This window comes from Lepus europaeus, chromosome 5 (genome assembly GCF_033115175.1).
Source record: "Lepus europaeus isolate LE1 chromosome 5, mLepTim1.pri, whole genome shotgun sequence".
NCBI classification, from domain to species: domain Eukaryota; kingdom Metazoa; phylum Chordata; class Mammalia; order Lagomorpha; family Leporidae; genus Lepus; species Lepus europaeus.
The window spans coordinates 155,483,688-155,498,001 of record NC_084831.1 but is presented as its reverse complement, the minus strand read 5'-3'; the positions used below and the strand labels follow the sequence as shown (position 1 = coordinate 155,498,001).

The following is a 14,314-nucleotide window of genomic DNA, read 5'->3' as shown; positions in this document are numbered from 1 at the left end:
ATATGAGGAGAATACTTCACAAAGTACATGGAAAAACAGATTTAAAAGACAAGTTTATTTTGGTACAAAAAATTTAGAAATCCATGGGCAATTTTAAAAATATTTATTCTTTCATGAACCTTTTGAAGACATCTTGTTTTTCAGTATCCAGTTTCACTCTATTCGGAACAAGCTTCAGCAAAAGGCAAAGGAAAATTTACAGGAAAATAAGAGGAACCGAGATGAGAATAAGAGTATCTTAGGGTAGATATCATGGAGGAGGGAGAACACATAGTGACATCCAAAGCTTAGTATGAGACTGTTCCATCTTTAGCTTATATTTTGAATTATCAGAGAAGTAGGGAACTCATCAGACTTGGTAGCCATTTATTTTAAACTGTTAACAGGCATTTACATTATTATTACATGAAATTGGTGATTTTTAAACCTAATTTTAGGTTAGGAACTTTTTCTCCAAAGGACTATTTATCAGCAAGTAAATATGTAAAAGTAGGCTAAGACGGATACTGCTTAGTCTCCTCATTGCTCTAGTCCCACCCCGAGCAAACTAATTTTTAATTCATGCATACATTCATTCAACAATGACTGAGTACCTGCCATGTGTCAGACATAGGAACGCAGCAGGAAACAAGACAAATAAAAACAGCCCTGATGAAGCAGCCAATCTAAAACACAGTTTCAAAAGCGCTGGATTTCAGTTTTGTGACATGTGTACCCTAGAAGGCAGCGGAGATGGGTCCCTGCCACTCATGGGAGACCCAGCCTGAGATACTGGCTTCCTGATTTTGTGTGGCTCAGCTCTTCCTGTTGCAGGTATTTGTGGCGTGAACCACTGGGTGGGAAATCTCTCTTTCTCACGTTCTCTCAAAATAGGGACCAGCACCGTGGCTCAGTGAGTTAAGTTGCTGCTTATGACCCTGGCATCCAATATCAGAGTGCTGGTTTGAATAACAGCAGCTCAACTTCGATCCAGCTCTCTGCTAACATTCCTGGGTAGGCAGTGGAAGATGAGCCAAGCACTTGGACCCTCACCACCCAGGAAGGAGTCTAGAATGGCGTTCTGGACTCCTAGCTTTGGCTTTGGCCCTGACCTGCCTAATCCAGCCATTTGGGGAGTGAACTATAGGATAGAAGATCTCTTCTCCCAGTCTTCCAAATAAACAAATACAATAAATCTTAAATAAATGATAGAATATTTTTAAAAGTAGTATATGTTTCAAAAACAATAAGAAGACCTGCTTTGAAAGACTATTCCTAGGCAAAATTGTGGAAGGAAGTCCTTCACTCTGAATTCTCATTCATCTTATTTTTCACCCCAATCCTAGATCATCAATAGCTCTTACTAAAAGAGAAACTTTACTGATAGTATTAAAAATTAAGCCTACTTATCAGAAAACAAGTCAATAATACTTGGAGATCTCTTCTGTGGTAAAACTGAAATCTCACAACCATCCGATGATATGTTAAAAAGAATATATTAAAAGTTACCTTAATCTGGACCAACACTGGCTATCATTATTAAAGTTTAACAAAAAAAAATCCTTTAAGTAACTACTTATAAAGAAAACCAAAGTTTAATTTTAATAATTTCAAACTATGGCAAAAAAGGCACCTGAACATACAATTAACATTAAACTCAAAATACATACATGAAGGACTAGAGAAAATAGAAATAAGGATGAGCAGTGTCAGAACTTCGAAAGCATTAATTCTGTTTCTTCATGGGGTGACTCCAAAGTACAGTGTTCCTGAATCTCTTCTCAAAGTCTCAGCAGATCCTGAGCTCAGTGAACCAGAACTCAAGAGCCAGAAGGTCTGGGGAAGTCATTCTCAGCTTTGTCTATACTTGCTGGGTTTTGGTTCAGGACAAACAATGTGAATTTCCTTATCCATAAAGTGGGAATAAAAGCAGTATCTTACTGCTCAGAGTTGATATAAGAATTAAAGAAATTAGTGAACTCAAGTAATACTTCTGAGGGTATCTAAAAAAGAGTAAGTAACCAAACACCACTTCACCAGTGTAGTGACTGATCAAGCAGCAAGGATTGTTATACATACAATCACCCTTTTCTTATGAATTTATTAGTGTTCCACACAATGCAATTTTAACAAATTATAAAAACATAAGCAAAAATGCTAAAACAATATCTAAAGGTAAAATGTATAGCAATTTTTAGCATAACAATGTGGATATGTAAACATAAAGACAAGAGCAACACTATGAAGTCCTAGATAAACTAGGCACTTTCAAACAATTTCTCTCTAGTGGCCACTGAACACCTCATGTAAGAAAAAATGAAAAATTTGACATTGCTGCTATATGTAAAAGGAGTGCAATAAGTATCTTCATTCTTTTCGACTGTTTGCTAATATTAATCTGGAAACAACTGGGACTTAACTAAAAGCCATTAATTTCTATACCTTGTCTGTTGACTCAAGGTTGAGGTACTGTCAAAGTATATAAATGCTGCCACCTTGTGGATTGATGACATGGTATTAACTCCACACAAGCAAAGGAAGAAAAGTTAAGCTTCTGATTTAGCTTTCCGTCAACACACTAAGTAACCAACATTAGATATATTCCACGCTATTTTACAGTAATAATTACTCTGCTACAATGTAATGATGTAATATACTAAATTCAATACTATCTGTCTTCTCTAACATTTATTTTTCTTTCTAAAAATCATTAAATTCCCTATTTTGAGAAGTCTTTAAAATGAATTTATTACCAATAATGTGCTCAAATATGAGAAATTAAGAAAAGGCAAAATATCACCAGGGATGTGAAAGCTGTGAAGCCTTTTCATTTCTTTAGTTACAGCATCCTTTCTTGCTATCTATTAGTCTTCATGTATCCTACATAACAAATTTTGAAATTTGGAAAATTCTCTTTCAGAAACGCTAATTCAATGCAATTAAGAGAAAAGAATAGATGCTAAAATGTGTAGGATGGATGCTAAAGATAACTTTAAATTTTTAATCAAAATATTTTCATGTAACTAACCTAACTTTCAGTAAGTGATATGCTCAAACTAAAATCTCATTTAGGTCTTCCTAAGACAATAAATTTCTCCTTTACAGTGCAAAGTGCTTTGATATAAATGTCTTGGTATGATCAAACTTTATCAGAATTTTTTAAAATCCAGGATTATATTAAATCAAGCTAAAAGGACTTTCAAGTAATGACAAAAAAGGAATGACTTCTCATTTTTGAATGACAAGCAATCCCACATTTTCTAGAGATGCTATTATTATAACATGATATTAAGAAAGAAGTTTTGATTTTTTTAAACGGAAGAAGAAAATACAGGCTAAATTCATGATGTTCTGGGACATAGATCAACACAACTAGAGAGCACTCATTTGAATTACAAGGTACACATAATTATAGACCAGTGTATACATGAAGTCAATATTATAAATAACCTTTGATAGTTATTTTATTTACTAACTTCCAGAAAAATGAAGAGTAGACCTGTGATTAAAACTAGACCTAAATACTACAAGAAAACCAATTGTAATCCTGTTAGATGGATACTATTAATCATTCCATTTTAATGATGAACAAATTTAGGAGTAGGGAGATTTAGAAACTTACCTAAGATCACAAAACTTTAAGTTGGCAGATAAATTCAGAATTCAGGTGTTTAATGAAAACGCTGTACTTGATATTAAAATACAATTAGAGTCTTAGTATTCTTACAAATGAAAATACGAAGGAGTGTGCTCACCACTTACCTGGAGACTATGCTGGAACCATTATAGAGATCACTAGCATATGACAATGTGGCCAAAGGTCGTACTGAATTATATCGAGTGAACTTAGATAAGCATTCCTGAAATTCATCCAGCTGGCTTGCAGTTCGACTGTCATCTATATGACAAAAACAAATCAGATGAATGCAATTATAAAGTTAATCAAAGATCAATAGTCACAGATTGAAAATTATATTCTAAATGTAAAAAGCACTCTTTAAAAAGATTTCAGAGAAGACTAGTTTGCACAAATTAATGTGAACTTTTGATCTTATTAAAAAAGTCATGGTGGCTCTTTACAGAGAATGTGTCTTTCAACATCAATAATAATTCTCTTTATCCATAATTTCTTGGAAAAGAAAAACAACAACAACAAGATGGTTCTGGGGAAGAGAAACTATTCATTAGAGTAAAACTACCTGACAGTGGGGAAGAGGAATATATATATGAGTCAGGGGGACACCCATGTTTATTTATTGCCAAAGCCCTGTTCATACTTTATATACTTTAGAACAAAAATAGCTTTTTTAAATGAAAAAATTTGCTCACGGGGCCAGCGCTGTGGCGCAGCAGGTTAAAGCCCTGGCCTGAAGTGCTGGCATCCCATATGGGAGCCAGTTCTAGTCCCGGCTGCTCCTCTTCCAATCCAGCTCTCTGCTATGGCCTGGGAAAGCAGTATAAGATGGCCCAAGTCCTTGGGCTCCTGCACCAGTGTGGGAGACCTGGAAGAAGCTCCTGGCTCCAGATCGGCGCAGCTCCAGCTGTTGCAGCCATCTGGGGAGTGAACCAGCGGATGGAGGACCTCTCTCTCTGCCTCTGCCTCCCTCTGTAACTCTTTCAATTAAATAAAATAAAATTTTTAAAAAATAAAAATAAAAATAAAAAATTTGCTCAAATAAAACTTTCAAGTGTTTCAAATCCTGTTACAGGAACACAATAAGAAACTGTGATGCATGAATTACTAATCCTCAAACATAAATTAAAAATATTTGAAGTGACTTTCATTTATCATAAAGGAAAAAAACACTTTCACTCAAATGTCATGGTGGATTATACAACAGTAATTCTGTCCAAGAGAACACTGCATAAATACTATAAGTAAAGTCCACTTCAGTAAACTACTCAGAGCTAAGGCATGTAGGCATTAAATCATAGGATCAGCTTATGAAGTACCTGACAATAAATAAGGTTAATCTATTTTGCAGTATATCTGCAGGCCTATATTGAAAGTGTTAATGAAAAAATCATCACTTGAAGTTCAGACTTGCATTTTCCTTTCCAAAGAATGAAAAGAACAACACAGTTATTTTAGCTTCCTAGATTAAAAGAGAAAAAAGTTTGTTATAGACTATCTTTCCGTAATTTCTTCCTTATTTTACACTTATCCACATACATACATACAACTTTTTTTAGGTAAACAATCATAATTCCTCTCTTTAAATACCATCTGAAGGTGATAGTGGGCACTTGTAATGAAATTCTGATGAAAGAATCATTCACTTGAAAGAGTTATAAGACTATGACATACATGCAAAAAATTTATTTTATCTGGAAAGCTAAGGTTATCTTGAAAATAATTGTTGGCATGTAGAGATTTTAAAATTATCCCAGGATTATAAATACTTGAGAAAACTAAGTAAGCCTTTGTTTGTGATGTTTTTCAAACTGTAAAGATTTAAACACTAAGCAAATCTATCAACCTATATTACAAGTGTCTAAGTTTGTAGTGCTTCTGTTTAAAAAACAAAAGAAAGAACCTAAGTAGCATTTAATATCATAGTGATATCAAGATAAAGCCCCTATTCCAAAAAATTATTTCCAGGAAATTTAACAACTTATACATAAAACATGGATTATTGTAAAAGAAAAAAAAAATCCACTGTACTATAGAGTGGCCTGAATATAATAGGTAATTGGTTCTTTTTAAGTTTTATTATTGTATAATATAATAAATACTGGAAAGATAGTTACTTTACATTTATAAAGCTTTAACATTAATCAATTATTTTGAGAATACACAATCATAAGCATTCAAGTATGTGTATTCTATTGAAGACCATAATCCTTTTCTATGGTAACTAGACCTCTCCTTATTATGCAAGCTCATTAATAAAACCATAAAACTAATTCAGTATTTAAAAGAATAGCAATTGACTTTCAGTTATGTTGTTATGAAAAGGTAAGATTTTGTTGGCTTGGTTGTTTTACAATCAACATCTAATACAAATCTGCTGACCTATCACCTCTCTTATTCTAAATACAGACCAGTTTGTAAATGTTTTTAGTACCTTTTCCTCTAATGCTTTTTAATTACAATCCTCTTTCAATTATACCTGAGTAAAGGATATTAATTTATTAATATTCCTGTCATTTTCAGAACAGGGAGGGAGTAGATTTATGTATTCTCATTTGAAAATATACAATGGAAAATTAACCTTTTAGGTACTTTTATATCCAAGTTGAAATTTCCTCTCCAAATACAGTCAAAGGCACTAAGACATACTTTATATTTAGCAACATGATTATGGTAGCCAGTGTGTAAATCTAAGATAAACTTGAGATTCCTGAAAATTAGGAACAGCATATTTTAAGTGTAATACAACAACGTCACACAAATTAAAGTCTAATTTTCCTCCTGCTTTTTATTAGTCTATTCTACCATAAACCTACACTAAAAAAAATACTGTGTTCTCACTAGCTTTACTACTGTATAGCATGCCTATGGTGCTAGAGACTTAAAGATCATTATTGGGGCCGGCGTTGTGGCTAATGGGTAGAGCTACTGCTTGCAATGCCAGCATCCCATATGGGAGCATGTTTCAGTCCTGGCTGCTACACTTCTGATTCAGCTACCTGCTAATGTGCCAGGAAAAAAAGCAGAGGATGGCCCAAGTGCTTGGGCCCCTGCACCCACGTGGGAGACCCAGATGAAGCTCCTAGTTAGGCCTGGTCCTGGCTGTTGTGACCATTTAGGGAGTGAACCAGCAGATAGAAGATCTTTCTCTTTCTTTGTGTCTCCCCTCTTCTCTCTGTTAACTCTGCCTTTAACAATGTTACCTACCTCAATCTCTTTTTCTACTTTTTGTTGTTTCAATAACTGCCAGGTGGTCCACAACTGTACTCCGACATCACACCATCAATACATGAAAACGTTACCAAGGACTCTCCCACCCAGGATGCAGTTCTCGGTTCACTTTAACTGAGCAGCTCCTTACTGCAGTTACACTACAGACTACTACAGAGGTCAACCAGGAGTCGTTCTGAGCAATAAATGACAGCTTTCTATGTGTAAAAACTTATTCACAAAAATATCTTGGCTTCCTCTAATCTTCCTAGAAAAAAACACTACGTAAACCCAACGTAAGGAGTTTCAAAAAGTGTATAAAAAAAGGAATTGAAAAGGTAAGCTTATTTTGGTGAAACATTTTTAAGTCTACACATAATTATTCTAATTATTTAAAATAATATCCATCATCATGAGGTTTTTGGAGATACTTTGCACATTTTTTCTCTCTACTACCAAACCTCATATAAATTTGTGTAAAATATTTAAGCAACATATAGATTTTAATAATAAATATTTTTTTCAAGAGAAAATTAAGGCCTAGTTTTAAACAACCAATGAAAAATCAAGGCATATTTTTCTTTGGTGGCCTTGGGGCATGTGTACTAATGACATCAATTAACAAAATAGCCAAGAAATGCCAATTGCTGTGCTTCACATAAATGACCTGTATCCCCTAAATAAACCTTTAATGTAGGTATTGATGTCACCACTTCACCAATGAGCATAGATGCTAAGAAAGGCTGAAGAACAGGGAGTTTTATTACTTCTCCACTCAGCGCACTCTATGCCATCACATCATATCTTGGAATACGTCACCTCTTCTACCTTGAACATGTTTCTAATTACGTTTTCCAGTTAATCCCTAATAGCCCAAATACAACTTCTCCAAAATCCTGATAGGATTCCATCTCTCCATTTTCAACTCTGCCTGGCTTTCCCCTATTTGTAGAATAGGAGATTTCTTCTCTATTACTATAACATCCTTTGCATATTTAAGTAACATATAATATCACACAGAATTATGACTTACTTGCTTTCTCCCACTAGGTTTATTACTCCTTTACAGTAAGAATTGGTTCTTCTACCTTTCTATTCTCAGCAGTGCTTAGAACTTAATGGTGACGAGGTAACTTAATATTTTTATTTTTGCTAGCTATATGTTTATGGTTGCTTTTCCAAGCTTTATACAACTTATTATATGAAATTAAAAACTTTCAAACAGAGAGCAAAAATCACCACTAAAACGCAATATTCTCCAATCTCTCTCAGAATCTCCACACTGCTCTGAAAGACTATGTAAAAAATGCAAACTTATCCGTTGCAGCTAGAACTTCCCAAAAATCCAGCATAAAAACCTAGAAATAGATCTGAAATATGAATTTCAGATACTTTAAGAGGCGTCCTGAACATGTACCTGAGATACGAGACATCCTTGTAGAAAAATAACACTGCTCTAGGTCTTCAAAATGAGCAGTGAGTCGTTTTCGTCTTGAAGCTAATGTGCTGATATACCAAGGCTGTTTCTTTGTCTAAGGCAATAATAAAAAAAGATATTTATAACTCAGAACAAATCAGACCCTTTTATACAGAATATTATCCAAATGCTTGTATATTTATAAGTATCTAAAGTTCATCACAATAAAATGATTACAAACGGTGAAAAACCATGGTTTTTAGATCATATTTTCTGATTTCTCTTTTAAAGTGAAAATAGGTACCAAATTTACTAACAGAATGATAAAACAAAAATGAGTAAAAGATAAGTTCTAAATGAGAGTTTTATAAGACTAAAATGAGAAACATCTTAGAACTCTCTGAATTAAATGAAGATAGAACCCATTCTATCATTCTAAAATTTTGAATTTTACAAATCTTAAAAACCAGAAATTATTAGAAAGCAATTATCAAACAGAAAACTATTTTTCATCATCCTTATATTGTAGTCTCACACTGAATTATCAGAACAGTTCCTGATTGTAGGAAATATCCACTTATTATTGATTATTAGATTAAGCAGTAGTAATATTTATTGCTAAAGAGTTTTACTTATTTATTAGAGAACAGAATAACAAAATCAGATAGAAAAAGTCAAAGACAACAATCCTGAAATATGGTACAAGATACTGTAAACATCAAAGATTCACGATCCTAGGTGTACATTACCTACAGCTTGTTTAAAAATAAAGGGGGGGGGGCGCTATTATCTATGCTTGAGGCACATAAACAGATCGAGAAGATATATAATGAGATTTTGTAATAACACAATTCACCAACAGCTACAGTCAGAATGTCAAAGGCACTACCTCGAGAGTACTAAGCACTACAGCAGACACTGTATAGCATGTCCTTGCTTTAATCAAACTGGGTGGAAGGTAAGAATCATATTGTGAAGTACTGAAAGATAACGTCCAAAGACATAACAAGCAAGGAGCTGAACTCAGAGAAATGATGGCGAACAAAATACAACAGCACAGGAGAGTGGGGGTAAAGAGGACAGCAGTTAGTCTGGGGACAAAAGCCTGTTTACCAAGTCCTTCACTGCAATTTAGCAACCATCCTATGTGAGGAAACCTAAAACAGAATTTGCAAACTAGAAGAGATATCTAAAGGAATTATCTACAGTGAAATCAGAAACCAGAAAGCTGGAAAGAAACGATACGAGAAATAAAAGACGGAATAATTATTTGAAATAGGCCAGAATATCACAAGAGTGCAACAGTTTCAATAAAGAAGTGTTTAAAGAACTGGTAGTTGGAAAACTTCCAGAACTGGAACACACAGACACAGAAACTATTCCTACCAAGCAGGATGACTAGGAGGAAATCTAAAAGTCGAGGCCTTATGTTTTTGTCCAATGGCATAAAGAAGATCTTAAAACTCAAGCAGAAAAGATAACTTAAATTTAACAGGGACAATAATTAAAGAGGCATAATACTTTTAACAGCAATAGAAGAAGATGGAACACAATGTACTTTGATTATCATCAAAAATTGAGGAAAAATAACTCCATCTAAAATTCAGGACCCAATAAAACTATCTTGCAACATGAACAAAATATATTTTCCTGTGCATGAAAATAGTTTATAACTAATGAGCCAAATCTAAAGGAATTTCTGAAATTTTGTATGGTACCTGAAACACACTTATGAAAAACTAGAAGGTCTAAGACACAAAACTGAGAGAGCAAGAAAACTACCAACCGAATAAATGATTCTAAATATTGCTGCCAATTATAATAGTAATTTGTGGGGTTTAGAAAATACATGTACAACTACATATATAGCATAGACATCATACAGAAATGATGAAAATCTGGGTTTTGAAGTGACTATATTTTTCAGGAAAGTAATTAAGATACTGATTAAGAATAGACTCTGTTTTGATGACAAATGTGGATTAATTTCAAGGATAACTACTGAAAGGATCGTAACACAACAGGTAGCATTCAATACCGTAGAGGTGTAGTGGGAGGAATAAATATAAGAAAAAAATCAAAATGTGAGAAAATAGCAAAAATAAGGAGTAAAACAGAGAGAAACTACATCAGTATTCATAACGAATCTAAATGGAAACACTCACCAACGGAAATAGTGATAGAACTCATTTTCTGAAAACATAACTGCAGGCTATCTGCCAAAGAAACATCTAAAACATAAACAAACAGATTTTGGAAGACAGTATGACAGATAATAGGAAAATATTAACCGAAAAAAAATAGAATCAAGATGTAAAGGATGGAAACAGTACTGCATAACAGAAAAAACATTTTATTCAACAACAATAGATATGTCTATTTGTAATAAAACAGCCTCCAAAATGCAGAGAGTAGAAATTTCCAGTGAAGTCAACAAATCTACCAACACAGTAGGAGATAAGCTTTGTCAAATCAATTCAAAGAGTATTCCAGTAACACATATTTAGTCAAACACAGAAGTTTGATTTAATAAATACAAATAAAACACTGTACTCAGTTACACAATGTGCCTTCTTGAGCACACATGGGACTTTTACAAAAACTGTGTTGTATGCTACTGGAAAATGTTGATGACCTTGACAAAAAGAAGTGTATCTCAAATGATACATGAAAAACAACAATTATAAAATAAAATGTTATAAATTCCATGACATAGAAGTTAAAAATACATGCTTATCAACATCATTATTAAAAAGTTGAGAAAAGAAGCAAATTGTAAGAAGATTTTTTTTTTTTTTTGGACAGGCAGAGTTAGAGAGAGAGAGAAACAGAAAGAAAGGTCTTTCTTCCGTTGGTTCACCCCCAAAATGGCCGCTACGCTCGGCGCACCGCGCCGATCCAAAACCAGGAGCCAGGTGCTTCCTCCTGGTCTCCCATTGTGTGCAGGGCCCAAGCACTTGGGCCATCCTCCACTGCCTTCCCAGGCCACAGCAGAACGCTGGATTGGAAGAGGAGCAATCAGGACAGAACCGGCGTCCCAACCGGGACTAGAACACGGGGTGCCGGCGCCACAGGCAGAGGATTAGCCTAGTGAGCCGTGGCGCTGGCCAAGAAGATATTTCTAACACATAGAAAGGAATGATTGGTATTCAGGAAACATTTATTTTAAAAGAACTACAAGCAAATGAGAAAGAGCAACACCCACCCACCCACACACAAATTGGAAAAGACATGAATATGCAACACCATTTCACAAAAGATCAAACCATCAATGGCCAACAGTGAGACCTAGCACCAGATAATGCCCAAAGGTCAATTCTTGCAGACTCAGCCTTTAGAGCTGGTGCAGCATCAGGCAGAGACACACTCTCTACTGGGATGGACTCTTCTCAGTGTGTCAATGCCAGCCTCAAATGGGCTTGGTGAATACACCTGTGACATCCTGGGATCAAGTGACTGTGTTACTCAGCCTAGTACCAGCCTGGGCAGGTAAGGGGATGCCTTTATCTCTCAACACTGGGCGGACTATAACGGAACCATAGGACCTTGTCTGGAGAATCAGTGCTGGGAAGCAAAGCTAAACACTGGGCAGATTCTAATGGGCCCATTCACAGATCCGTGCCTGCATCCTGCTAAGACAGACAGACTTGTTTTGGAGTGTTTCATTACCAGCTTCACTAGGGTGGCATGTACCCCAAGATTGCACAGGGCATGATGACTGTGGAGACCCAGGTATGACTGACCTAGTGCCATCATAGGTAGAGGAAGGGCTGTCTCTATCACCCCCTCCTATGACCTCAGGCAGCAACAATCACAGACTGCATGGAAACTCAGTGCTAGGCTGGGAAAACTCAACACTGAGCACTGAGCACTGGAATCCTAATGACCCGTCCTCAGGCAGTGCTTGCTTTGGTACCAAGTACAGTTCTGTGACCCTAGTTGATCAGTCTTACACCCCAGCCAGCATCACCAATGGCATGTGGGAATGGCAAGAAGCAGGGCGGGTTTTGGTCCTACCTCCAAGGAATGGTGCAAATGGGCTGTAGTCTCCAGGTAGGATCTAGCATCAAGGCTTTGGTCTAAGTCTATGTTAGCTCCAGGAAGGGGTCTATAGGGATGGAATACACCTTTTTAGGCACTCCCACAGTTCATTCTGAACAATACACCAAATGTGAACTTAAAACAAATTTGAGCTTGGAAAGCACACAGGACTGAAACTATGAAAAAACATTCACAGCATATCAAAAGCAAAACTACATTTGGGATGCTAGCTAGTACTTATATAGCAGAAATGTCCAACAACTCAGAGAAAATAAGAAATTGCTTAGAATTTCTACAAGAATAGCCATAATGAAGCCAGATTACTATAACCAGTCTTTCACTGTACAGATGATGTCATACACCAACAAACCTCAAGAACGTCCAGGGAATCAGGACGTCACCTAATGAACAAAAAAAGTGCCAGAGGGGCTGGCACTGTGGCACAGTGGGTCATGCCGCCGTCTGCAGCGCCGGCATACCATCTATGCATCAGTTCATGTTCCAGTTGCTCCACTTCTGGTCCAGCTCCCGGTTAATGTGTCTGGGAAAGCAGCAGAAGATAGTCAAAGTGTTTGGGACCCTGCTCCCACATGGGAGACCTGGAAGAAGCTCTTGTCTCCTGGCTTTGGCCTGGCTCAGCCCTGGCTGTTGCAGCCATTTTGGGACTGAACCAGCGGATGGAAGATCGATCGATCGATCGATCGATCTCTCTCTCTCTCCCCTTCTATTTTTGTAATACTGTCAAATCAATCAATCTTTAAAAAAAAAAAAAAAGGCACCAGAAATAACCATCTAGGAATCAAAATTTTCAAATGCTATATAACTTCAAAATAGCTATCCTAAGGCAACTCAGTGAACTTCAAGAGAACACAGAGAAGCAATTTAATATTCTAACGGAGAGAACTGAAAAAGATGGAAGCGTTTTTTTTTTAAAGGCTTATTTATTTATTCAAGAGGCAAAGTTGGGGGGGGGGTGGAGAGGTCTTCCATCTACTGGTTCACTCCCCCAAATGGCTGCAATGGCTGGAGCTGAGCTGAACCGAAGCCAGGAGCCAGGAGCTTCTTTTGGGTCCCCATACGGGTGCAGGGGCCCAAGCAGTTGGGCTTTCTTCTGCTGTTTTCCCAGACCATAACAGAGAGCTGGATTGGAAGTGGAGCAGCCAGGACTTGAGCCGTTGACCATGGGATTCTGGCACTGCAGGTGGTGGCTTTACCCGCTACTCCACAGCTCCAGCACCAGAAGTAATTTTTAAAAAATCAAAATGAATTCTTCAAATGAAAAGTATATAAGTAAAATTTACAATGTGTTGGAAGGCATAAATAGTAAAATAGGTCAAACAGAGGAATTGGTGAACTCAAAGAAACTCTATTAGAAAATTCACAATGGAAGGGGAAAAAGAGAGAGCAGTAAGAAGGATAAAGAAAGCTTATGGGAACTTTAGGACAACACGAAGAAAGCAACTATTTGAGTTACTGAAGTTCAAGAGGGACTGGAGAATGCAAAAGAGGCTGGAAGCATATTCAAAGAGACAATAACACAAAATTTCTGGAACCTAGAAAAAGACACAACCATCCAGGTACAGGCAGATCAAGGATCACCAGTCAGTTTCAACACAGCCAAGCCTACCCCAACACACATTATAACCAAGCTCTGGAGACCAGAGAAGAGAAGATTAACACAAACAGGGGCCTCAATCCAACTGACTTCAAACTTCTCAGCAGAGACCAGACAGGCCAGGAGGAAATGGGACGAGACTTTCACAGTAACCAAGGGAAAAATGGCCAGTCAAGAATACTGTGCTTGGGGCTGGTGTCATGGCACAGCAGGTTAAGCTGCCATCTGCAACGCCAGCATCCACATGGGAGCGTCAGTTTGAGTCCTGGCTGCTCTGCTTTAATCCAGCTAACCTGACTGTGAAGGAAAGGGAAGACAGCCCAACAGAACAGGGAGGAAATTTAAAACTTTCTTGAAATGAATGGAATGGAAAAAAATTATCAAAACCTGTGGGATGCAGCAAAGCAGTACTAAGAGG

At 36.5% G+C, this 14,314-nt stretch overlaps 1 protein-coding gene across 3 annotated transcripts in view; it reads right to left on the bottom strand.

The window, feature by feature from the left end:
• The window catches only part of COP1 (COP1 E3 ubiquitin ligase), a 221,811-nt gene that overhangs the window by 107,661 nt on the left and 99,836 nt on the right, over nt 1-14,314 (bottom strand). For all 3 annotated transcript variants that reach the window (XM_062192980.1, XM_062192982.1, XM_062192981.1), the window contains 2 exons: nt 8,241-8,355; nt 3,742-3,877 (listed from right to left, as the gene is read on the bottom strand). In XM_062192980.1, the coding sequence (XP_062048964.1) occupies nt 3,742-3,877; nt 8,241-8,355 (251 nt within the window). The remainder of the gene's footprint in view (nt 1-3,741; nt 3,878-8,240; nt 8,356-14,314) is intronic.